The sequence below is a fragment of the Chlorocebus sabaeus genome, chromosome 23, assembly GCF_047675955.1.
Source record: "Chlorocebus sabaeus isolate Y175 chromosome 23, mChlSab1.0.hap1, whole genome shotgun sequence".
Classification (NCBI taxonomy): Eukaryota; Metazoa; Chordata; class Mammalia; order Primates; family Cercopithecidae; genus Chlorocebus; species Chlorocebus sabaeus.
The window spans coordinates 71,320,639-71,346,226 of NC_132926.1; the positions used below are offsets into that span (position 1 = coordinate 71,320,639).

Sequence of the window (25,588 nt, forward strand, 5' to 3'; positions counted from 1 at the left end):
GAACTAGGAAAAATTTGGAGAAATATTGGACATATTGAATTTGAAGGTCACTCAGGTATATATACCTAGCAAGCAGTTGAAAACATAGGTTTGGAACTAGGGAAGTAAGTGAAGCCTGCCTGGGATATAGAATTGACAGTCATCCATGTTAATGTGGCTGTGGGCAACGGGCAGGGAGAAACGAATGAAATCTTGGGGAACATACATTTAATGGATTATTGGTGTAACAGGGTCCAGGAAAAGAGAAATAAGGGAGGTAAGAGGGAGTGATTATGTTTAAGGAGAGAAATTCAAGATCAATATTGCCATAGAAGTATTAAATAGTAGAAGGTCTGAAAAATAATGAGTTTCTACAATCAGAAAATCACTGCTGATCTTGGGAGCATACCCAGTGGAGAGGTGGAAGCAGAATTCAGATTGGAGGTAAACAGTGAGGGAAATTTTAAGCATAAGGCAAAAATTGTTAACTATTTCAAAAAAAGCTTAGCCATAAATATTTATGCTGATATGTAAATATGTCAATAGTTTAGATGGATAAAACAAAGTCAAAAGATTAGTGTGTTGTAGGAGAAGGGAAGGAGAGACTCAAGATAAAGAAAGGGAATAATATTTGATGAAAAAGTCATGGAGGAGGGAACAGAAGGTAATAGCAGAAGTGTTATGGAGACTGATCAATTAATACTATTAGCATAAGTCCTGATCAGATGTGGCTGTAGACAGATAGAATAGGAATTCTTCTCTAATATTTCACTTGTTTTTATATCTTCATTAAATTATATGACCCCTTCTTAACGCCTCACTGTGTTCAGCATAGTGACTTATCAAATATTCAGATGATTATGGCAAATCAACTTTGAAAAATTATTTGAGTAAAACCCTCAAGTTCTCATATTAGCTTGTTATTGAGGATATACCCCCCTCAAAAAAATCTGTCTTTCATATATAATAATAAAATCCCCCAATTTTGTCCTCTTACCAAATATAATAGAGCCTTAGGTTACAGCTCTTCCTTTAACAGTAGGCTGTTTTCTACCTGAAGCTATCAGCAGCTGCCATCTCTCCACATAGCTGTCCAGTAGAATGGTCATTATTAATTTTTCCATTATGTGGATGGACCAAAACCCAAAGTTTGTCTAAAAGTTTATAGAAAGAGCAGCACTGAGATAATTCTGTTAAATATAACGTGGTGTTGTGTTAAATTACCTTATTGTTGTAAATAATAACATCTTGTTTGTATTATTTACAACATATTGTTGTAAATAATAACATCTCAAGAAGGAATAAAACTGGAGAATGTAGGTCTAGAATCAATGACATTGATTCCTTTGTAGAATTACAATGTCAAAGTATCCATTATGAATGCAGCATCTATTATAACTTGATTGATTTTCATCTGGAAGTTTCCAAACATTGTTGAACAGTAACTGTATTTAATTGGGCATTCAATGATTATGAAATTGCTGTTCTGAAATACATAAACTCTTACGTATAAATTATTTACCGTCTGGTATTCTATTACACCACCAGGGGGCATACATAACACTATAAATCTTAAATAGGAAACTACAGCAGTTTCTGCATCTAAGTACTGAATTTAATTATAGTTTAATAGCTAAAAGACAAATGAAACACAATGCAAAATATTAATAAAATATTTCTCACAGATGATTTTTCTTACAATAGCACTTTCTTTCTCTGGAGCATCATATCACAAGTATCCAAACATCTTTTCAAATGTGCAATTCATCCTGAAAGCCTCGGAAATTATAGGTAAAAGAGAACTCCATTCTGAATCAATTTTTAGCCCTGTGGAAAATAAGAAAAGACATGAGAACACAGATTCTGATATGGTGGGTAATCTAGTATGGTGAGTATATCCTGTTGTATGATGCATCAGATATGATTACTATGATTAAGTAATGGTGCTTGTCAATACAGTAGGCATTGAGGAATGATGCATTTAGCTGTGGAGGAGGGGTGAACAGCAAAGACACAAATTTCACGCAACCATATGCACAGTTCCTGGAGAGTAGTTAATAGGATGAGTAGTGAGGTATCAGTATATAACACTACTACTTTAAATGGCGTAATGTCATAACACCTTCTTCTTCATAAGTTCCATCTCACCTACTTAACTAAAAATTACAACATAATTTAGACTGACTTGTAAGTTAACATTTTAAGATATTATATTTTTATTAAAGGGAAAGTGTGTACAGAGCAAGTTATTTATGAAAGCAGGCATAGAATTTTTATGCTTTCATAATTCATATGAAATAACATTCAATGGCCAGGCGTGGTGGCTCACGTCTGTAATCCCAGCATTTTGGGAGGCCAAGGCGGGCGGATCACCTTAGGTCGGGAGCTTGAGACCAGCCTGACCAACATGCAGAAACCCCGTCTCTACTAAAACTACAAAATTAGCCAGGTGTGGTGGTGCATGCCTGTAATCCCAGCTACTCAGGAGGCTGAGGCAGGAGAATCACTTGAACCCGGAGGTGGAGGTTGTGGTGACCCGAGATTGTGCCATTGTACCCCGGCCTGGGCAACAAGAGTGAAACTCCATCTCAAAAAATAAATAAAAATAAAATAAAAAATAAATAACATTTAATATGCTATTATAGTCAACTGAAAACTTTAAAAAATACTTTAAATGGGCAAATGATAATAATCTTTAGATTATGATAAATCTCTTAATTTCTAACTCAGATATTAGTAATCTTTAAAAAAAGCCCTAATTAAATAATTTGTTGGTATTTAATAAACAGTACTATGTAAACGCAAGTACAGTGAGCCATATAATTGCGCATATACCTTATTGATTAATACACTTCAAAAGACACATTTTAATCTCTGGGGCTAAGAATGCCTTTCTTTCCTCACATATTTTCCAAAAAAGACCAGTAAACATTTCAAAACCTTCTTTTATTTTTTGTTAAACATGTTTATTATTTTATAGCTTATAAATAGAAAATTTGTTTTTCTTATAACTTCTAAAAAAGGAAAAATACATTTAACATGACACAAGTTGAAACACCTAAGGAAATGTGAGAAAGATTCTCTTTTTAGATGATGTTGTGTGTTACCTTATAATTTTCCCATGCTTCCTGTGAGCCCTTTCTAAAATTGGCTATAAATTAAATATATAAGAAAAAACATTCAAACACATCTATTTATAAGAGAAAATACTTTCTGGGCCTAAATGTTTTCTCTTTGGCACATTACTAGTTCACCATTTATGTAACAAGTGACATTTACCAAGTAAATTGAGCCTTCTGGTTATAATTACTAATGAGCACAAATTGCCTCGTGAGAAAGGGATCTGTTTTTAAGTATAAAAAAATGTTTTAACAGTAAATAGATAATGAAAGATATCGAGCAACAGAAGGAGCACTGATCATGAAGAAAACAGACCTGCTTATGAACTGGTTCTGTGATCTAGGAGAGGCCCACCGATCTCACCAAACTCCCATTTGCATATCTTTAAAAAGTCATCATTATTGTCATAGTCATCATCATCATCATCATCAATCTGTCCAAACTCTTTTACAGCATTGTTATAAAGATTGCAAAAAAAAGCATGTGCTTTATAAAAGTATTAAATGCCATGCAAACATGAAAAATAATTATTGAAAATATGTATTTAGGACCTCACTTTACCCTAGACAGTGAACTATAGTATTTTCATCTAAGGATGTAAGTACGTTGACTTACTGTTGTGAATGGAATATTTTTCCTTTAAACAAATAAGATTCCATGAAATCTTAGCAACGTGAATGGTCCAGTTATGAGGTAGGCAACTGTCAATGTTGATTCTGATGCTCTTTAAGAATGAATCCATTTTGTCTCTCTTGGTGCACACACATAGCAAGCAAATGGAAGCTTACTGCTGTACAGCTCAGCCTGAATTAGAAGGGGCAAAAATGTCAATACAGGAAAGGAACATATCAGCTTAGAGTTGGACAAGTCACTAAATCTCTCTGTGCTTTTTTCCACTTTGTAGAACAAAGCTGAGATTCAACCTCTTCTAAATTCTATTTCAGCTCTATCCATGTGATCCCGTAAGGGGATTATAACAGAGTTTGGCCTATCAGGTTTATTGCCCTTCTTTCTCTCCTCCTCTTATCTCATAATATAAAGATATAAATATAGGATAGCATAGCCACAGTGCTGCTAAAATTACTGATTTGGCTAATCAGCAGTCAGTCAGTGCTGGACTGCATATCTTAAAGTTCCCCAGTTTCAGCCCAATTTATCCAGTACAGCCAGCCTTTCCAGTTCAGTTGAGTATTTACTCATTCAATACCCATCTCTCTCACCTGGGAAAGGAAAGAGGAAAAAATATATAAAAGTGATAGAAATGGAAATATAAAAGATACTTTTGCATCAATCTCTTCTCCTTTCCTTATGATTGTTTTAGTATATTATAGCAGAGGATTTGTGAATTTATTCCTACTGCCCTTATCATTTGATAATGCTAAAAGGTCTATAGCACATATTTTGGCCACTGTAAAATATGATTTTTAGTATTCTTATATGCATTGGAATAAAGTCATAATTACTTAATTTGTTGTCAAAGTGCTACCAAAATTTCACTGAAAGTTCTATAGGATATTACGATACATTAGGATACACACCATATGAGCATGGGTTCCACTTAAGAATACGAAATTTCCTTTCCTCTGCTGTTGGACCCCATTTCTCTTTTTAATGTCTTTTTAAGTGATCCAGACACAGGGTTTCCATTGACTTTGACAAATGGTACACTTAATTAGCTCTTTGGATAGCAGAGCCAGAACGCTGGATTGAGCTTTCCACTCTGTCCTTTGCTCACTAGCAAAGCTGAATTTTCTAAGCAGAGTTGTCACCTGGTAGTAATAATAGTTATTTGGAGAATGTAGATTTAAACCCTGCTACAATGAAGTAGACCTTTTATTAAATAGTTTCATCTGTTCTGAAGTACAAATAGTTCTCTGAAAACTAGCAAACACAGAGTTTACATTCTAGTATGATTAGCAATCTCATTCTCTAACACTTTTTGGTAAGCCAAAGTCATTACCTAATTTTGGGACATTTTGTGTTGTCCTGTAATTGTAAATGGTTACTAGGAATTATTAGACTGAGACATAAATTCCTTAAAATTAGGAGCATTATCCTATGATTCATGTCAAATTATCCAGGTAACACTTCGTATTGGGAGATCCTTTCATGGCAATGTCAACCATCCCCCAAATGACTGAAAACTACATGAAACCCAGAAAGCTGCCCTGAACAGCCAAAATAGAGCCCATGCTTCAAAGCTCATTTCTGTGATAAAAGAAAGCCTAGTCAGACACTCAGAATTTATGTACTTAAATTTGCATAAAATCTAGGCTGGTGTTGTTAACTGAATTTTCAGCCAAAGGTAGATTAACAACACTTTTGTAGGTGGGCTTCTCAAAGTAGGCATTGTTCCAGCTACAAATGACAGCCCAAAGCTGGACAGCAAGGGAGGGAGATGAAAGAACTGTGGGAAGTGGTTATAAAAGCCAAAAAAGACAGGAAGAAAGGGAAGTAAGGAGGGAGAGAACAAAGAGAGGGAGACAAGGTGAGAAAGAAGGAAGAAAGGGAGGGGAAAAAAGTTCTCTGGGAGTCACTTAGGGCGGTGCTCAGTGCTTTTCAAACTGTCTGTGGTAAAAGATCTCTCCTAATTTATTTTTAAATTTCCAAGCCATCACAGATGGATAATTTTGTAAAATATAATAATAATAATAACAAATTACCGAAAACTAGAATAGAAAAGACGAAAAAACACAAGTTTTAATTTTTAAGACTGAATATATATATATAATTATTTTTCAAATTGTTATGAAAGTTTCTAAATACATATTTTTCATTTTTTGTGCTCTCATTAACAGTTCGCAAATGGCAGTTATCTGCCAACCACACCGTGAGCAGGACTGACTTAGGGTAAAGGCACAGAACTCCAAGAGTAAGCAACATTGCTCACTCTTGGTCTTTTGCACTGATGATATACCTGATGATTGTATTAAATCACATAGTCATCATCATTACATTAATTCATTTAAGTTTGATAAATTTATTTTTTATTTGGAAAAATGTTTCTTGCTGAAGAATGCTCGATGGGCCAGGTGTGGTGGCTCACGACTGTAATCCCAGCACTTTGGGAGGCTGAGGAGGGTGCATCACCTGAGGTCAGGAGTTCAAGACCAGACTGACCAAAATGGTGAAACCCTGTCTGTACTAAAAATATAAAAATTACCTGGGTGTGGTGGCAGGTGCCTGTAATCCCAGCTACTTGGCAGGCTGAGACAGGAGAATTGCTTGAACTGGGGAGGCGGAGGTTGCAGTGAGCCGAGATCACGCCATCGCACTCCAGCCTGGGTGACAGAGCAAGACTGTGTCTCAAAAGAAAAAGGAAAAAAAAAAAAAAAAAAAGAATGCTTGAAATACATAAAATCCCTGAGACTAAATAATAAGTCCTACTTACCTGGAAAATTCACAGGTGTGGCAGGTTCCTTTCCTCTTGATGATGCCAATGTTCTACTGCCAAAGACCACCGGGAACACATCTGCAATTAGGCATATTGCGTTTATTACTTGTTGCAGAGAGAGAGAGAGAGAGGGAGAGAGAAATGCATACTACAAGGAACTATGGGATGTCTTAATAAGAGAGTGTTAGAAGGAATCTACTAGAGGATGTGGACTTTATTTGGATGATCTTGGGAAGACTCTAAGGAAGCAAGGGTTCTCTCTAGAGGTCTGATGCTGTCAAAAAGTGGGGGCAATTCTATGAGTAGGTATTTTTTGGGTGGCACAGTGACTTTGTTTATATCTGTGCTTAGAAAAAAATTGTCCAGTGGCTTTGTTTATTTCTTATGGTCTCAGAGTAATATTGTCTGAAATTGCTATTTTTTGAGTTTATGTCCAATAGGAGATCAAAATCACCTGGCTGTATCAGACCGGCTTGTAATAGTATGTCAAATCAATCCCAGACATGAGAGGATGCTTTTTATTTCTCCGCGATGTGTAAAATTGGCATAATATAAAATTGAAGATAAAACTCAAATCTTGTTCGTTGTCTAAATCCTGATTTTTTTCTTTACCACATGCTTTCTGAATTTTCTCTGATGATGGTACATAAATACATTAATGCAAGAATGGTTGACCTAATTGAATAGTTTATGTAGTCCTATAATATCTATGATTAAAATAATATTTATTATAAATTAATCATTCAAGTCATTCCAAAGTTTTAAAACATATTTATTTACTTATTTATTCAAAATAAGTTTGCAATCTGAGGATTGTCAGGCATCCAGGCTGAGATAACTAGAGCAATTTGAGAAAAGAATTTCATTTATATGGGTTCCAGTTTTGGGGTAGACCCTACCCATAAAGCAGAAATTGAGTTATATGTGGATTTACTGAAGTCAGTATGTCTCAGACTAATGCTTTACATTATTTTAGAATAGTGTGTTTGTCTGGTATATTCTAACACTCTAAACACTGAATTGTTTTCATTTGCTTTTCTGAATTATTGTTCCCCAGAGTCAGTAGCTTTGTACAGATGTTGTCTTCCTCATGCCTTTATCTCCAGAATCTAACAGAATTCCTGACATAAAGTAGATAAATACACAACTATGGGACTTAACTAAATTCTTTATTAGAAACTTAAAATAGCTTAAAATTTATGTATGAACTTCTTGCCTTCTATCTGAAAAGTACTCAACATAAAATTAAATTGTAGTCCTGATGTTGTTTTATATAATAAATAAGAATTATGAAGCCCTTTAGATTCTGTTTCATTTTAACATAAAAATCACAAAGTATCAACTAAGTTAACAATTGGATTACCTATCACAGGATGTGTATTTGAATCTTCACTGTTGGCAAAAATTTAGAGAATGCTATGTCATCATTTTCTACCAATTACTTTAGTAGACCAATTAAATGTATAAAACCGTTGGGAAGCACTCTAAGAAAAAAGCTAAACAACAGCTTATTTGTTATCTGAATTTTTAGGCTTTAAGAATAGTTACTTAACAGACATTGACGATGTCTTGCTAGGCATATATTTTGGTCCTTAAAGTAGAAATCCACATTTTAAAACGTGATTTGCTGTTAGTGTTTTGTTCAAACTTTCCCCATTCCTTCTTTCTCAAGTGTCAGGGAGAACTAAGTCACATAGAATCTACAAACCACAATTGTGTCTAATAGCCATCTCTTATGGGATCCAGAATTTTTGCCATATTGTAGAGCTGACATCATTGAACACAAGGGACCCATGTGAAAAATACATACGTTAGGTTCAGGTTAACTATATGTACTTCAAAAATGTGCTTATGTAAATTGCTCCACTTGGTGAAATATAAAGTGTAAAAGAATATGAATTTTCATTTGTATATTTAAAATTTATTTTCATGTTTGTTCAAGTCAGAGTATTCTTTCTCACATATATTTTTATATTTTAATTCCTGAAACATTTGCAATTTAATCAGGGAGGATATGAAATTAACCACCTGCTCTGGCACTGTGTTGCTGCTTGGTCTTGTGTTCAGAATAACAGTCCTCGGTTGAATAATGTGCTTGAACATCTCATCTTCCATAAGAAACAGCTTCAAAAGAAATGCTGGTAAGAGTGATCCTATAAATCCAAAGTAACTCATGGAGAAATCTTTGTGCTTAAATGTTAAATAACCCTTGTACCTAAATGTTAATCACACCTCAGTTGACTATGAAACAAATTTATAATCTCAGTTCCAAAGGCAAGGGCAATTTACATGTTTAGTATTAATTCATTTCATCAATACATTGTTTCTCTCTTTTTCTGTTTTGCTAGATATGCATGCATGCACTGCATAGTTTTTTTTTTTATTAAATGCAGTTTTTATTGACAAGAAATGTATTCCTGCCTTGCAAACAGCCTTTATATTCCAAGTTGTTAAACAGAAGCAGTGAAGTACAATATACTGTTGGAGAAAATACACTGATACTGTATTTCTTTATGCCTTACTTATAATGTATAACAAAAATGAATCTTAAAAAAATTTTTTTTTGGTCTCACTCTATCACCAAGGCTGGAATGCAGTGCTGCAGTGCTGTGATCTCGGCTTACTGCAACCTCCATCCCTGGGGCTCAAGTGGTCCTCCCAGCTCAGCCTCCCAAGTAGGTGGGACCACAGGCATACACCACCATGCTGGCTATTTTTGTAGGTGTTTTTTTTCTTTCTTTCTTTTTTTTATTTTTTTAGTAGAGACAGGGTCTTGCCATGTTGCCTAGCCTGGTCTCTTCTCTCCAACTTCTGACTTCAAGTGACCTGCCTATCTCAGCCTCCCAAAGTTCTGGGATTACAGGTATGAGCCACTGCACCCAGCCAAAAATAAATCTTGACTGACAAATATTAGTTTTCTCCTGTACATATGTTAATTTAAGATGAGAAAAAGAAGAGTCATAGTTTCGGCATGAGTTCAGTGTAGGAAAGTTTTTAAATTGACAAATAATAATTTTATATATTTATGAGGTACAATGATATGTTAGGATATATGGAATGAGTAAGTCAAGCTTATTAACATATCCATCACCTCACATCCTTATCGATTTTTGGTGGTAAGAATAATTAAAATTTACTCTATTAGCCTTTTTGAAAGATACATTTTTTTTTATCATAGTCACAATGCTGCGCAGTAGATCACTAGAACTCATTCCTCCTGTCTAACTGAAACTTTGCACTCTTTGACTGACATCTCCTCTTTTCCCCATCTTCCTTACACTCCATCCCAAGCCTTACACCATTCTACTATCTAGTTCTACAAGTTCGGCTTCTATAGATTCCACATACAAGTGAGATTATGCAGTATTTATCTTTCTGTCCAATGCTTATTTCATTTAGCATAATGCCTCAATGTCCATGCATGTTTTTATAAATGACAGAACTGTCTACTTTTTAACGACTGGATAGTATTCCATTGTGTATATATACCATACTTTATTTATTCATCAGTCAGTGGACACGTAGGTTGATTACATATCTTGGCTATTGTGAATAATGCTGCAATGAACATAGTTCAGTTATCTCTTCAACATACTGAGTTCACTTTTATTATTATTATTATTATTATACTTCAAGTTCTAGGGTACATGTGCATAACGTGCAGGTTTGTTACATATGTATGCTTGTGCCATGTTGGTGTGCTGAACCCATCAACTCGTCAGCACCCATCAACTCATCATTTACATCAGGTATAACTCCCAATGCAATCCCACCCGCCTCCCCCCTCCCCATGATAGGCCCCGGTGTGTGATGTTCCCCTTCCCGAGTCCAAGTGATCTCATTGTTCAGTTCCCACCTATGAGTGAGAACATGTGGTGTTTGGTTTTCTGTTCTTGCGATAGTTTGCTGAGAATGATGGTTTCCAGCTGCATCCATGTCCCTACAAAGGACACAAACTCATCCTTTTTTATGGCTGCATAGTATTCCATGGTGTATATGTGCCACATTTTCTTAATCCAGTCTGTCACTGATGGACATTTGGGTTGATTCCAAGTCCTTGCTATTGTGAATAGTGCCGCAATAAACATACGTGTGCATGTGTCTTTATAGCAGCATAATTTATAATCCTTTGGGTATATACCCAGAAATGGGATGGCTGGGTCATATGGTACATCTAGTTCTAGATCCTTGAGGAATGGCTATACTGTTTTCCATAATGGTTGAACTAGTTTACGATCCCACCAACAATGTAAAAGTGTTCCTATTTCTCCACATCCTCTCCAGCACCTGTTGTTTCCTGACTTTTTCATGATTGCCATTCTAACTGGCGTGAGATGGTATCTCATTGTGGTTTTGATTTGCATTTCTCTGATGGCCAGTGATGATGAACATTTTTTCATGTGTCTGTTGGCTGTATGAATGTCTTCTTTTGAGAAATGTCTGTTCATATCCTTTGCCCACTTTTGGTAGGGGTTGTTTGTTTTTTTCTTGTAAATTTGTTTGAGTTCTTTATAGGTTCTGGATATTAGCCCTTTGTCAGATGAGTAGATTGCAAAAATTTTCTCCCATTCTGTAGGTTGCCTGTTCACTCTGATGGTAGTTTCTTTGGCTGTGCAGAAGCTCTTTAGTTTAATGAGATCCCATTTGTCAATTTTGGCTTTTGTTGCCGTTGCTTTTGGTGTTTTAGACATGAAGTCCTTGCCCGTGCGTATGTCCTGAATGGTATTACCTAGGTTTTCTTCTAGGGTTTTTATGGTATTAGGTCTAACATTTAAGTCTCTAATCCATCTTGAATTAATTTTCGTATAAGGAGTAAGGAAAGGATCCAGTTTCAGCTTTCTACTTATGGCTAGTCAATTTTCCCAGCATCATTTATGAAATAGGGAATCCTTTCCCCATTTCTTGTTTTTCTCAGTTTTGTCAAAGATCAGATGGCTGTAGATGTGTGGTATTATTTCAGAGGACTCTGTTCTGTTCCATTGGTCTATATCTCTGTTTTGGTACCAGTACCATGCTGTTTTGGTTACTGTAGCCTTGTAGTATAGTTTGAGTCAGGTAGTGTGATGCCTCCAGCTTTGTTCTTTTGACTTAGGATTGTCTTGGCAATGTGGGCTCTTTTTTGGTTCCATATGAACTATAAAGCAGTTTTTTCCAAATCTCTGAAGAAACTCATTGGTAGCTTGATGAGGATGGCATTGAATCTATAAATAACCTTGGGCAGTATGGCCATTTTCATGATATTGATTCTTCCTATCCATGAGCATGGTATGTTCTTCCATTTGTTTGTGTCCTCTTTTATTTCACTGAGCAGTGGTTTGTAGTTCTCCTTGAAGAGGTCCTTTACATCCCTTGTAAGTTGGATTCCTAGGTATTTTATTTTCTTTGAAGCAATTGTGAATGGAAGTTCATTCATGATTTGGCTCTCTGTTTGTCTGTTACTGGTGTGTAAGAATGCTTGTGATTTTTGCACATTAATTTTGTATCCTGAGACTTTGCTGAAGTTTCTTATCAGCTTAAGGAGATTTTGGGCTGAGACAATGGGGTTTTCTAAATATACAATCATGTCATCTGCAAAGAGGGACAATTTGACTTCTTCTTTTCCTAACTGAATACCCTTGATATCTTTCTTTTGCCTGATTGCCCTAGCCAGAACTTCCAACACTATGTTTATAGGAGTGGTGAGAGAGGGCATCCCTGTCTTGTGCCAGTTTTCAAAGGGAATGTTTCCAATTTTTGCCCATTGAGTATGATATTGGCTGTGGGTTTGTCATAAATAGCTCTTATGATTTTGAGATATGTTCCATCAATACCGAATTTATTGAGCGTTTTTAGCATGAAGGGCTGTTGAATTTTGTCAAAGGCCTTTTCTGCATCTATTGAGATAATCATGTGGTTTTTGTCTTTGGTTCTGTTTATATGCTGGATTACGTGTATTGATTTGTGTATGTTGAACCAGCCTTGCATCCCTGGGATGAAGCCCACTTGATCATGGTGGATAAGCTTTTTGATGTGCTGCTGGATCCGGTTTGCCAGTATTTTATTGAGGATTTTTGCATCGATGTTCATCAGGGATATTGGTCTAAAATTCTCTTTTTTTGTGGTGTCTCTGTCAGGCTTTGGTATCAGGATGATGTTGGCCTCATAAAATGAGTTAGGAAGGATTCCCTCTTATTCTATTGATTGGAATAGTTTCAGAAGGAATGGTACCAGCTCCTCCTTGTACCTCTGGTAGAATTCAGCTGTGAATTCATCTGGTCCTGGACTTCTTTTGGTTGGTAGGCTATTAATTATTGCCTCAATTTCAGAGCCTGCTATTGGTCTATTCAGGAATTCAATTTCTTTCTGGTTTAGTCTTGGGAGGGTGTATGTGTCCAGGAAATTATCCATTTCTTCCAGATTTTCTAGTTTATTTGCATAGAGGTGTTTATAGTATTCTCTGATGGTAGTTTGTATTTCTGTGGGGTCAGTGGTGATATCCCCTTTATCATTTTTTATTGCGTCTATTTGATTCTACTCTCTTTTCTTCTTTATTAGTCTTGCTAGCGGTCTATCAATTTTGTTGATCTTTTCAAAAAACCAACTCCTGGATTCACTGATTTTTTGGAGGGTTTTTTTGTGTCTCTATCTCCTTCAGTTCTGCTCTGATCTTAGTTATTTCTTGCCTTCTGCTAGCTTTTGAATGTGTTTACTCTTGCTTCTCTAGTTCTTTTAATTGTGATGTTAGGGTGTCAATTTTAGATCTTTCCAGCTTTCTCTTGTGGGCATTTAGTGCGGTAAATTTCCCTCTACACACTGCTTTAAATGTGTCCCAGAGATTCTGGTATGTTGTATCTTTGTTCTCATTGGTTTCAAAGAACGTCTTTATTTCTGCCTTCATTTCATTGTGTACCCAGTAGTCATTCAGGAGCAGGTTATTCAGTTTCCATGTAGTTGAGTGGTTTTGATTGAGTTTCTTAGTCCTGAGTTCTAGTTTGATTGCACTGTGGTCTGAGAGACAGTTTGTTATAATTTCTGTTCTTGTACATTTGCTGAGGAGTGCTTTACTTCAATTATGTGGTCAATTTTGGAATAAGTGTGATGTGGTGCTGAGTAGAATGTATATTCTGTTGATTTGGGGTGGAGAGTTCTGTAAATATCTATTAGGTCTGCTTGTTGCAGAGATGAGTTCAATTCCTGGATATCCTTGTTAACTTTCTGTCTCGTTGATCTGTCTAATGTTGACAGTGGGGTGTTGAAGTCTCCCATTATTATTGTATGGGAGTCTAAGTCTCTTTGTAAGTCTCTAAGGACTTGCTTTATGAATCTGGGTGCTCCTGTATTGGGTGCATATATATTTAGGATAGTTAGCCATTCCTGTTGAATTGATCCCTTTACCATTATGTAATGGCCTTCTTTGTCTCTTTTGATCTTTGATGGTTTAAAGTCTGTTTTATCAGAGACTAGTATTGCAACCCCTGCTTTTTTTGTTCTCCATTTGCTTGGTAGACCTTCCTCCATCCCTTTATTTTGAGCCTATGTATGTCTCTGCATGTGAGATGGGTCTCCTGAATACAGCAAACTGATGGGTCTTGACTCTTTATCCAGTTTGCCAGTCTGTGTCTTTTAATTGGAGCATTTAGTCCATTTACATTTAAGGCTAATGTTGTTATGTGTGAACTTGATCCTGCCATTATGATATTAACTGGTTATTTTGCTCGTTAGTTGATGCAGTTTCTTCCCAGCCTGGATGGTCTTTACATTTTGGCATGTTTTTGCAGTGGCTGGTACCGGTTGTTCCTTTCCATGTTTAGTGCTTCCTTCAGGGTCTCTTTTAAGGCAGGCCTAGTGGTGACAAAATCTCTAAGCATTTGCTTATCTGTAAAGGATTTTATTTCTCCTTCACTTATGAAACTTAGTTTGGCTGGATATGAAATTCTGGGTTGAAAATTCTTTTCTTTAAGAATGTTGAATATTGGCCCCTACTCTCTTCTGGCTTGTAGAGTTTCTGCCGAGAGATCTGCTGTTAGTCTGACGGGCTTCCCTTTGTGGGTAACCCGACCTTTGTCTCTGGCTGCCCTTAAGACTTTTTCCTTCATTTCAACTTTGGTGAATCTGGCAATTATGTGTCTTGGAGTTGCTCTTCTCGAGGAGTATCTTTGTGGTGTTCTCTGTATTTCCTGAATTTGAATGTTGGCCTGCCAAACTAGGTTGGGGAAGTTCTCCTGGATGATATCCTGAAGAGTGTTTTCCAACTTGGTTCCATTTTCCCCCTCACTTTCAGGCACCCCAATCAGACGTAGATTTGATCTTTTTACATAATCCCATACTTCTTGCAGGCTTTGTTCATTTCTTTTTCTTCTTTTTTCTTTAGATTTCTCTTCTCGCTTCATTTCATTCATTTGATCCTCAATCGCTGATACTCTTTCTTCCAGTTGATCGAGTCGGTTACTGAAGCTTGTGCATTTGTCACGTATTTCTTGTGTCATGGTTTTCATCTCTGTCAGTTCTTTTATGGCCTTCTCTGCATTGATTATTCTAGTTATCAATTCTTCCACTTTTTTTTTCAAGATTTTTAGTTTCTTTGCGCTGGGTACGTAATTCCTCCTTTAGCTCTGAGAAGTTTGATGGACTGGAGGCTTCTCCTCTCATCTCGTCAAAATCATTCTCTGTCCAGCTTTGATCCGTTGCTGGCGATGACCTGCGTTCCTTTGCAGGGGGAGATGCGATCTTATTTTTTGAATTTCCAGCTTTTCTGCCCTACTTTTTCCCCATCTTTGTGATTTTATCTGCCTCTGGTCTTTGATGATGGTGACGTACTGATGGGGTTTTGGGGTGAGTGTCCTTCCTGTTTGTTAGTTTTCCTTCTAACAGTCAGGACCCTCAGCTGTAGGTCTGTTGGAGATTGCTTGAGGTCCATTCCAGACCCTGTTAGCCTGGGTATCAGCAGCAGAGGCTGCAGAAGATAGAATATTGCTGAACAGCGAGTGTACCTGTCTGATTCTTGTTTTGGAAGCTTCCTCTCAGGGGTGTTCTCCACCGTGTGAGGTGTGGGGTGTCGGTCTGCCCCTAGTGGAGGATGCCTCCCAGTTAGGCTACTCAGGGGTCAGGGACCCACTTGAGTAGGCAGTCTGTCCGTTCTCAGATCTCAACCTCCGTGTTGGGAGATCCACTGCTCTCTTCAAAGCTGTCAGACAGAGTCGTTTGCATCTGCAGAGGTTTCAGCTGCTTTTTTGTTGTTGTTGTTGTTTAGCTGTCCCCTGTCCCCAGAGGTGGAGTCTACAGAGACAGGCAGGACTCCTTGAGCTGCTGTGAGCTCCACCCAGTTCGAGCTTCCCAGTCGCTTTGTTTACCTACTTTCCTTAAAAATACTTTAGATTAGAGTTCATCAATAATTTGTTCTGTCTCATAGTTTAATGGGAGACACCTAATGAGTATTGCAGTTTGACAAAGATTGCAATATTTTTTACATTTTAAAAATAAAGAATAGTATTTATAAATATGAAACTAAAATGCAAATAGATTATATTTACTACAAATAGCACTTAATATAATTTTACTTAATATATTTTAATACAGAACTCCTAAAAACAACAAAATTTAGAGGTTCTCATTGGTGCTAATTAGGTTATTCTGGAAGTTGTGGTGATTCTTTCAGATCCTTTTTAATGATAGAAAGTAAGTTGTAGGAGATTCAAATATTTAATTTCTTTTTCAAAATGACAAACGACTAGAACTACTTAAGCTCTTGGAAAACTCTAACTGTATTTACAACACAACTAAAATTGTATTTTAACATCTAAAAATAAATGTTGTGTGACTTTGTCAAATTTATTTAAAAAGTACTCTAATAATTACCAGATAAACAAGTTTAAATGATTGCCAAAACAGTAAATGTAGCTGATTAAGAATATCGAATGGTGGAATTCAATTCTTTCTTTAACCGATTTTTAGGTTTTGCTATATTGCATCCACATCTATTTAATTTAACTTGCTAATGATTTGTGTTTACGGTTGCAAGCATTGATGAACCAGTTTTTAAAAAATACTTAGTATTTTATAAATGTAGGGCATTTGAGACAATACAAAACTATTTTTATTTTAAATATAAAGAAACTGAGGCCAAGTTTATTAGGCTTATTGATGAGTGGAACCAGATTTTAAGAGTTTTGATATAGCACTCTCTCCAATGTATCATTCAACTGTCATGCTAGTTGCGTTGTTAAGCAGATAACTGCTTTGAGACAACTTGTCACTGAATCCTGACTTTTCTTTTTCTGAGAGAATATTTTGGAAATTATCAAATGAAGAAGGGGATAGCAGTGTTTAGACAATGCTCAGTTAACAGAGGAGTAAAGTGAAAAACACAATGAGTGCTCATAACAGAAAGGAAAACAATAATTGCTTAAAACAGTACTACCAAATGATTTTGATTCTATTTTTTATATTTATTATTTTTTTATTTTAAGGAAAAGATTTAAACTTTTTAAAAAAAATTAGTTGACTCTAGCAAACAAAAACTATTGACATTAAAAGACTAATTTGTGTTTTTAGGTTAGCAATTTGACTAACTATTCTGTTAATTGTAACATTATAACAAATATTTTAAAATCAACTTTTCTCCTTACAAAATATTTATTTATATAAAGGCCTATATAGGTGTGAAGAGGCCATTACTCCAAATAAACAATACACACTGTAATATAATTACCAAAATAAAACCAGAAATGATTTTATATTTCTAGAGAATCTTTAATATTGGTCTCATATACTCCTAAGATACCACTGGGTACATGCAAAAAATTAAGAAAATGAACTGCATGCATTTAGAATGAAAAAGAAATATTGAGGCACCAGGCCCTGATGATACATTAAGACTTCATCAGGATTTGCTGGACCAAATAGTCTTAAAATTGTGACACTTGGTGGAAGACACCTCTGGTTTAACACCTAAAATTCAATGCCAGTGACCATTAGCAGCAGTAACCTGAGCAATTTCATTTGCTGTACATCTCAGGAAAGTAGCATAATGTTGAACAAATGTTCTGAGATTTAGAAAGCAAAGAGACCATTCAACTGAAGTACCTGAAGAAATTTTATTTATAGTGGCAAAAATTGCTTGTGCTTGTGCCCATGAAAGTGAAATATACTCATCTGCCCATTTCTGATGCTATTGGTCAGTAGATAATTCATCATGTATCTACCTGCGTGACTTCTTATAACCCCTTTTATAAAGATCCTACAATACAAAAAGAAACAAATAGAAGCTAATGGTTTCAGCTAAGCCTGGAAAAGAACAGGTTCAGGATCCACAAAAGGACTCAAGGAAGGCAATCAGAGAATTAGAGCAGCCTCGCTGGGGGACAGGGAAAATCTGGGGAAAGAATACACAGAAGACAATAAATTGTAAACCCGATGAAGTAAAGAAAAAGAGACTGCAGGAACCCCCTCCCAGCTGCCATGCATTGACCTTTATCTGCCCATAGCTGGAGATAAGCAGCTTGCTGGAAGGCAGATTTCCATTTAATGCAGTTAAATTTTATATGATGCTTCATACTCTCAATGCTCCACCCTGTGGTTTGGCCTTTTATAAACGGCACCATTTGCTCTGGGGAGATAGCTCAAGTCAACGCAAAAGGCTTTCTAATCTAACATGAAAATAATGAATTGTGTTTATAATTGAATTATTAGCCAGTGAAGACTGCTGAGAAAGGCAGTATGGCATTTCATTCAAGCAGTATGACATAAAATTGTATCTTCCAACACAAAATAACTGATTTAATGTGCTCCATAAGTGTATTCCAAAAAAAGCTTGACAATTTAAAGCTGTCTTGAACATGGCAAGCGTTTTCCAGACATACAGTGTTTATGTTTGCATTGAAATGAATGAAACAAGGAATTCAGTGCTTTGTATGGGTGGCAAGGCACTTCCTTTTCAGTTAGATCACTGATATCCACTTTATTTATATCCTTGATCCTACTAATTATAATGTCCATGTGATGGTCTAACCTAGACCATTCAAACAAAAGTTTGCATCAATACTCCTTAATTTCTTGTGAACTGAAATGTCAATGTAGATTCTCCTTGTTTGTTTATTTCCTTGATGCTTCTTGATTCATTTCTTGGATTTCTTATTGATCCTTTGATCCCTGGAGCCAATTATAACTTAGTCTGTATCAGGTAAATACCCACTATAACCACTATATATGCTGCTACATTATTGTACAGCAAAAAAGCAATGCAACCTGAAACCAGAAGACGTGAATTTTAGTCTTGTCTTTTGCTTCCTGTGTAATTTTGAATGTTGCTTCACCTCTGTGAACCCCAGGGTCTGTTTAGCAGTTGTATTGAGATAACAGCCACCTCAAAGAGCTTTTGAAAGATTTAAATGAGATAAGTAATATGAAAAACACCTATTAGACTGTAGTTCTTCCCTTCCATGTCCTGCCAGTTCATATTTGAACTAATTTTTCCCCCAGTCAGGCTCCTACCTCCTGAATTTCTACCTCAGTACACATCGTCATGCCCTTTCCTCCAGCTAACCAAATCAGACATCTTATCTTCTCCATCTCACTTTCTCCATCCAGTTCAGGATCTGACAGTGTTGTACGTACATTAACTACACTTCAAAACTGTTCCTCTGCTCTCTGTTCCCACTGTCATGACCTTGGTTTGGGCTCTTACTGTCTCTTGACTATTGTAGCTTTTTAACTTGTCTCCTTGCCTTACGTTCTTCCCCTCAACAATCTGTCATATACTATGCTGCCAGGGCTATAGCATAACTGTGACTACAACACTCTCCAGCTTAAAATTATTTAATAAGAACTATTTTACGTGATAACAGAGGCTGCAACCCCAATCAGTGTCTCATAAATTGCCATTATGTTGAAAAAAATTAAAACAAAAATGATGACTGAAAGATTCTGCAAGTAGGATTAATTACCACCAACCAATCAATAGCAAGAAAAGCCTGATGGGTCTGGGTGGAGGGAAACAATTAGCGCCCCACCTCTGCCTTCTCTGATGAGAGGGCAGTCATTACTTGTCTGAGGCTCCATCCCTTCACTCTCCCACACCAGCTTCCCTGGAACTCAAAGAATGAAGTCCTGTAAGCAGGAGAAAAATCCTTTTAACAGACAGCCTAAAGCCTACATTTTTGTCATCCATTTTTTTCTGAGTAAAAAAATCAGGCAATAGCAAAGTAAATTTATTCATAAACTAGTTTCCCTAAGTAGTAAAAATCAAGAATGAAGTGCTGACTGCCCTCTTCTCCGTGTGCAGTAAAGACCAAGACAAATTTATTTACATGAATTCTCCCCTTCCTAGTCTGTTAATATAATCTTGAGTTCTGATAACATTATAGTTAACTAATTATTTCAAATGTTCTGTCTTCTCCTTAAAGAATGATTTATATATCTGCATTTAATTATTTGGTCATATTTATAAAATTATTTTTATTTATTAAAACTTACCTATTTTTCTTCTACTCACCTGCAGCTATTTAACACTATGATTTTCCTTTCTTAAACTGTTCAATACTATTCATTTCTTTCTTAGCTTGAATAAATTTCTAAATATGTTTTTTGATTGCTTATTATATTAGGTAAGGCCATGATTATATACAAACTTTGACTAGCTATAACATTTATCACCATTTATTTTTTCCCTAAAAAGTATGATGTACATTTTGTCTGGTAATAGACTTCTATGATTACAGTGTTTATTTTTTGTTTGATTCCTCCTTCAAATCTCTAAATGTTGCTATGCTGTTTCCTAACACAGTTATGATGAGATATTCAAAGTCATCAGTCCTCTTTTTTTTAATCTGTTTAATTTTCAGTCCAGAATTTTTTAGGAACCTCTTTGTGATTTAGTAAGCAGGAGTTAACTGGCACCCTTTCTTGTCCAAGTTAGGAGCCTATTGAGGCAAATCCTGTGCTTTACCTAGAGAGAAACTTCACTCTGAGAAGCTGTGCACAAATACTATGGCTGCTGGTCTACATTTTTTCAAGGTGTTGTATTGACTACTCATAGTTCATATGTGTTCCCAACTTCTGCCTATCTGATGCTTAGGGTTTTTTATTTATTTATTTTTATTTTATTTTTTACATTATGGTGGGAAAACCCATATATTTCTCATGGATAGCTGCATTAAATTTTGGACTTTTTGTTATTAGAAATATTTTTCTTTAGTTGGGCCCCATTTACTTCATAACTTAAAATTTTTCTCCCTCCCTTCACTCACTCACCTTCCTACCTCCCTCCCTCCCCTTCTTTCCTCCCTCCCTCCCTCCCTCCCTCCCTTCCTTCCTTCCTTCCTTCCTTCCTTCCTTCCTTCCTTCCTTCCTTCCTTCCTTCCTTCTGTACTTAGATAGTAATAGGTATGCTTTCCACATTTTCCTCTAAATTATGAAAGACTTTTCTCTGTTATTTCTGTAGTTAACTTCCTCAACTATGGATTTTAATTATATTTTTACATTTTAAATTCTTTGCAATCTCTTATCTTACTCTACTACCTTTCATCTAAGCATCAAGGCTTTTTATTGTGGTTTATTATTCCTGGGCTTTATTAAAGATGCCTACATGTCTTGTAAAAATAACTTCTAGTTCCTGTAAGAAATCATTTTCAGAATTATGACCCTCTCTGAGTACTGAGACTAATATTCTTTTTAGCCTTTTCTGTAATCTATTTTCCTCGGTCTTGTATAGGTCCCTCTTCTTCACTTTCCAGTTACTTATTCTAGAACCAGGAGAAATATATAAAAATGATATTTTAAAATAAGAGGTCTGTATTCACAGCATTCATAACAAAGTTGGTAAAAATTACAACACTCACTGTGTAAAATGATCAGGGAGCTTCCTGTGTTCTCCTTACTCTTTGATAGTTTACCTGTGAGGAAAAAATGCACTTCTGTATTCCAATTTTATCGTCCTCCCTCCTGCCTTCTCCCATCCTACATGCGTATAGACACTGTATACTACCCTTTTCATTACCAGGATGTTATCATCTCTGAATAAATACGGAGAGATGAGAATGAACCCAGGAATAATACTCTCACTACTTAAAAAAATCAGTATCTCAAGATAAAGGATTGGCGGCACTTTCTCTGATTCTATGCAAAACAGGGTAAACAGTAGAGATTATTATTTTTAAAAAATGTTTTTTTCTCTTACTTTTTTTGGGAAAACAAGGTTGCTGTGTTTCAAGAAGTGGCATGTGGTTGCTCCTTATTGCTTTAGCTTCATCAGCTTTATGGTTTATGGAAATTCCCTGTAAGTTGCTATTATTAGTGATGTCTCATTCTGTTTTCGGGATCATGTGGATTTTTGACATTGTCAGTGCTTACTGGAATATGTGTTGCAATGTTGAAATAAGTTGGCAAGGGTTGCTACTTAGATATTTTAATTCCATTTAAACATTAAAATCTTCTAATTGAGGAAATGGATATAGAGGAGTAAGAAGAATCTAGGAAAACTTTTAATGCTGATGTTTCTAACTTCTATAAATGTGTGCATGTGTGTATGTATATATCATTATTTTAGACAAGCCAGTAAAACTCTGGCTCAGTTTCTTTATTTACAAAATTAGAGGAAATCTATAATACTTGCATATTATTTTGTACAACTTTAATTTCACGGCAATGTAAAACCAAGTCAATATGCTGATACTTGAGACTTTCTGTATTATAATGAATTCACAAAGAAGCTAGTGCTGTATGGAAATTTCTAGCCTAATCCAATTTGAATTCCATTCTATGTGCATTGATTTTCAATTTTACTTTTGTTTTTGACAAACTGTACTTTATAAGTATTGATGTTTCTGTTTTTGATGAAAGCATTTTCATTCACAGACAATTTTGTGATCAGCAGCATTAATTGAAAATAGCATGTTTCTGGTGAAGCATTTCTCTGCCATAGGTGGCTAACACTGATGGATCTTTTTCAATCCATAGTTCAATCCTAGGTTAGCTACAATTTTCCAGACTTAAAAGAGAAAAGAAGAATCAAAACCTTCTGATTATGAAGTATATTCAAGGGAAAAGAAGTTTTATGAACTCTATGAGTATCCTCTCTTTTAATTGACCATAATATGAAGTATAAATGATAAGTAGTCTGGGGAATGACTTAGTTTCCCTCTTGGTGGTCATCTGGATGGACTTCTCCTTCCAGTCACTCTATGACTTTAATGAGAAAGTTATCAAACTCATATCTTTTTTATGTCAAAGAAATAGTATGTTTGTAATTGAATTCAATTTAGCATTCTGAATCTTGACATTTTACATGGAGTATTTCATTCAAATCTCACAATAATCTCTAAAAAGTGAGTTTTACTGTATTTTCTTTATAGACAAGTAAATTAAGACAGAGGATACATAAGTTGCCCTATATCATATGCCTAATTAGTGGCAGAGCTAAGATTTCATCTTGATGTTTCTGACTCTAAAGTTCATGTTCATAAGCATCATGTTAAGTGCATCAATTAGGATTTCGTCTTCTTTATTTGGCAGAAACCTGACTACAATTGCATAACCAAACAGAGCTTTCTTTATTGCACATGACAAGTAGTGCAGTGCTGATGTGAGTACTTAAGGAAATCTTCAAGACCCAAGCTTCTTCTAGCTTCCTTTTCTGTCTTTATAGCAGGTGATTTTTATCCTCCTTGTTGAAAGAAGGCTGCTGTGCCTTATGGTATCATGGAATATATGCACTACAAGCAGGAAGAAGAGGATGAGCAAAGGAGAAAAATAACACCTGTTATTTAATTAAAATTTTTTTTTCTTAACCAGAAAAATAATAGCTTGCCTGGAAGTCTTCATAATATGCTTCCTTTTCTAGCTGATTAACCAAATCTACACTGTATGGCTATTCCAATCTTCAAGGGAGTCTAGGCAGTCAATTTTAAATCAAACTTACTGAAATATAAATTAGATACAATGAACGTCATACATTTATGTACACAGGTCTATGACCCTGGGGAAATGTATACACTCATGTAATCACTACTCCAACCAAGATACAGAGAATTCCATCTTGAGGGGGCTAACGTAATTGAGCATATTGCCATTTTGAACAAAATGCATGTTCCATTAGAAAAGGAGAAAACTAGTATTAGGTAGGACAATAGGCAGCACCTGCCACACTAAGATTAAATATTGACGTTTATGTAATGGTTTAGAAAAGCAGAATTGCAAGACAGAAAATACTTCTTGGTGGGAGAAAACTTGAGTTACAACTAATCTAGTTTAAAAAGGGAACTTGGACAAGTCCTTCGGACCTATTTATGTCTCAGTTGCCTAGTATGAAAAAAGATCTAGAGAAATCTTAAATGTGTCAAAAATTGTTTTTCAAATCAAATGAAATAATTTATGTGAAAGCACATTGATATCTGTAAAGTCCTATTTAATATAAAGAATTGTCTTTGATTTTCATGATAAGAATGGTTTGATTTAGAAAATGATGATGACCTTGAACTTATGGGCCTGAAATATCACAGTTGTGAAATTCAAATAATCTTGTAAAATATACTAACTTTTAAATTTATTAATGGCCTACAAATCAAGACAGTAAACAGCTATAGACCAAAGTAATTTTTAATTTGAGCTCTTATCAGTTCTTTTTCAAACTATTTTTTGTTTAAGTAAAAATATCACAAATATATAATTTTCAAAACATTCAAAATATATGTACATTTATAACTAATAAATTCTTGTGTGATTTCCCAGTTTTTTAATATTTAAAAAATAATACTTAGTCTTCTATTCATGTGAAATATAAATTTTATTTTGAGAAATTGTGCTTTTTCCAAAATCAAAGAGTGTTGAATCTTTGGAGTATCTTAGAAGAAGGCGGTTTTTAAAAAATTGCTCTGTTTTGAGAAGAAAACACTCTCTTGAAATTCACCTTGTGGAATCAGTTGCAAGAGGTTAAACATTAAAACCTATTGTGAGTTTTTGGGGGTACTCTACAACCAGAGCCCTTGATTGCCTGTTGTTCAGGATCTATGAAGAAATGTGATTATATGTAGTATTTATTACTCAGATTTGTCAGAGCACTATTCTGAACTCAAACATATTACCAAAATGTGTCTCTTCTTTGAAGATTTTTACCATAATAAGTGAGAACCAATACTAATCTTTATTGAAAATAAATATATCTTGTAATCCAGACATGCATTTCCTCTGACCTATTACCTTTTTTTACATTAAAAAGTTGATTATTATTATTTTCCATTACAATCTTTATTCTTTCGTCCATAAAATTTTCAGGTTGGATTCAGTACTGGCTTTACTGGTCCTTGGGGAGGCTGCCAAATTAAACATGGCCTGCTTGAAAGCTTTAATGGACATAGTGAGAGATTTTGTTTCAAGCATTATGTCTGTTCAAAATCAGGTAACATTGCTAATTTATATGTGAAAAGAGAACCGAAGAGAAACAGATTTCATTTTTGCCACTATTTAAATTGTATATTGTATTAGGGTATATAATATGCATAACTTTATAATAATAAATTTAATTAAATATAAAAGCAAATTCACAGTTACCATTTATCATAAACATTTTTCATTTTCATTACCTAATATTAAAATTTATAATTTGGTTGGGGTAAGATCACTTATTGAAATATTTCTGTATTGTTGGTTATTAAATTTGTTTCTATTTGTTCACAGTTAATTATAAGTAATGTTGAATTGTTATTCTCATACGTAAAATCTCTATCAACACTTCTATTTATTTACAGTAGGCTAATAAAATTAAATTACCAAGTGAAAGACTGTGAAGTTTCTTTCAAAGTTTTTGGGCAAGATGTCCAAACTTTTCTCCATAAGATATATTAATAACTTTCTTGCATTCCTATGAACAATAAATGAAAGTGTCACACATTAGAATTGAGCTGTACATCAAAAGGTTCCTTTTGAATATGATATGGAAAATAGTATCTCATTGAATTAATTTACATTCCATTGACTGCTAATTAAATTGTGAAGTTGTTCTTTGTATAATTATTAGCTGTCTATATTTTTTATTCTTTGAACCGTATTTTGTGCAGTCTACTCATGGTAAACCCATTTTTTAATGAACACATTTAGAAATATTAGTTTATTGTGGTCTTTTAACAA

General features: G+C 35.1%; 1 protein-coding gene across 3 annotated transcripts in view; it reads left to right on the top strand.

Annotated features, from left to right (window-relative positions):
- The window catches only part of TMEM232 (transmembrane protein 232), a 321,957-nt gene that overhangs the window by 100,335 nt on the left and 196,034 nt on the right, over positions 1-25,588 (top strand). For all 3 annotated transcript variants that reach the window (XM_073010774.1, XM_073010773.1, XM_008014110.3), the window contains exons 8-10: positions 1,684-1,850; positions 8,501-8,634; positions 24,737-24,860. In XM_073010774.1, coding sequence (XP_072866875.1) covers positions 1,684-1,850; positions 8,501-8,634; positions 24,737-24,860 — 425 coding nt within the window. The remainder of the gene's footprint in view (positions 1-1,683; positions 1,851-8,500; positions 8,635-24,736; positions 24,861-25,588) is intronic.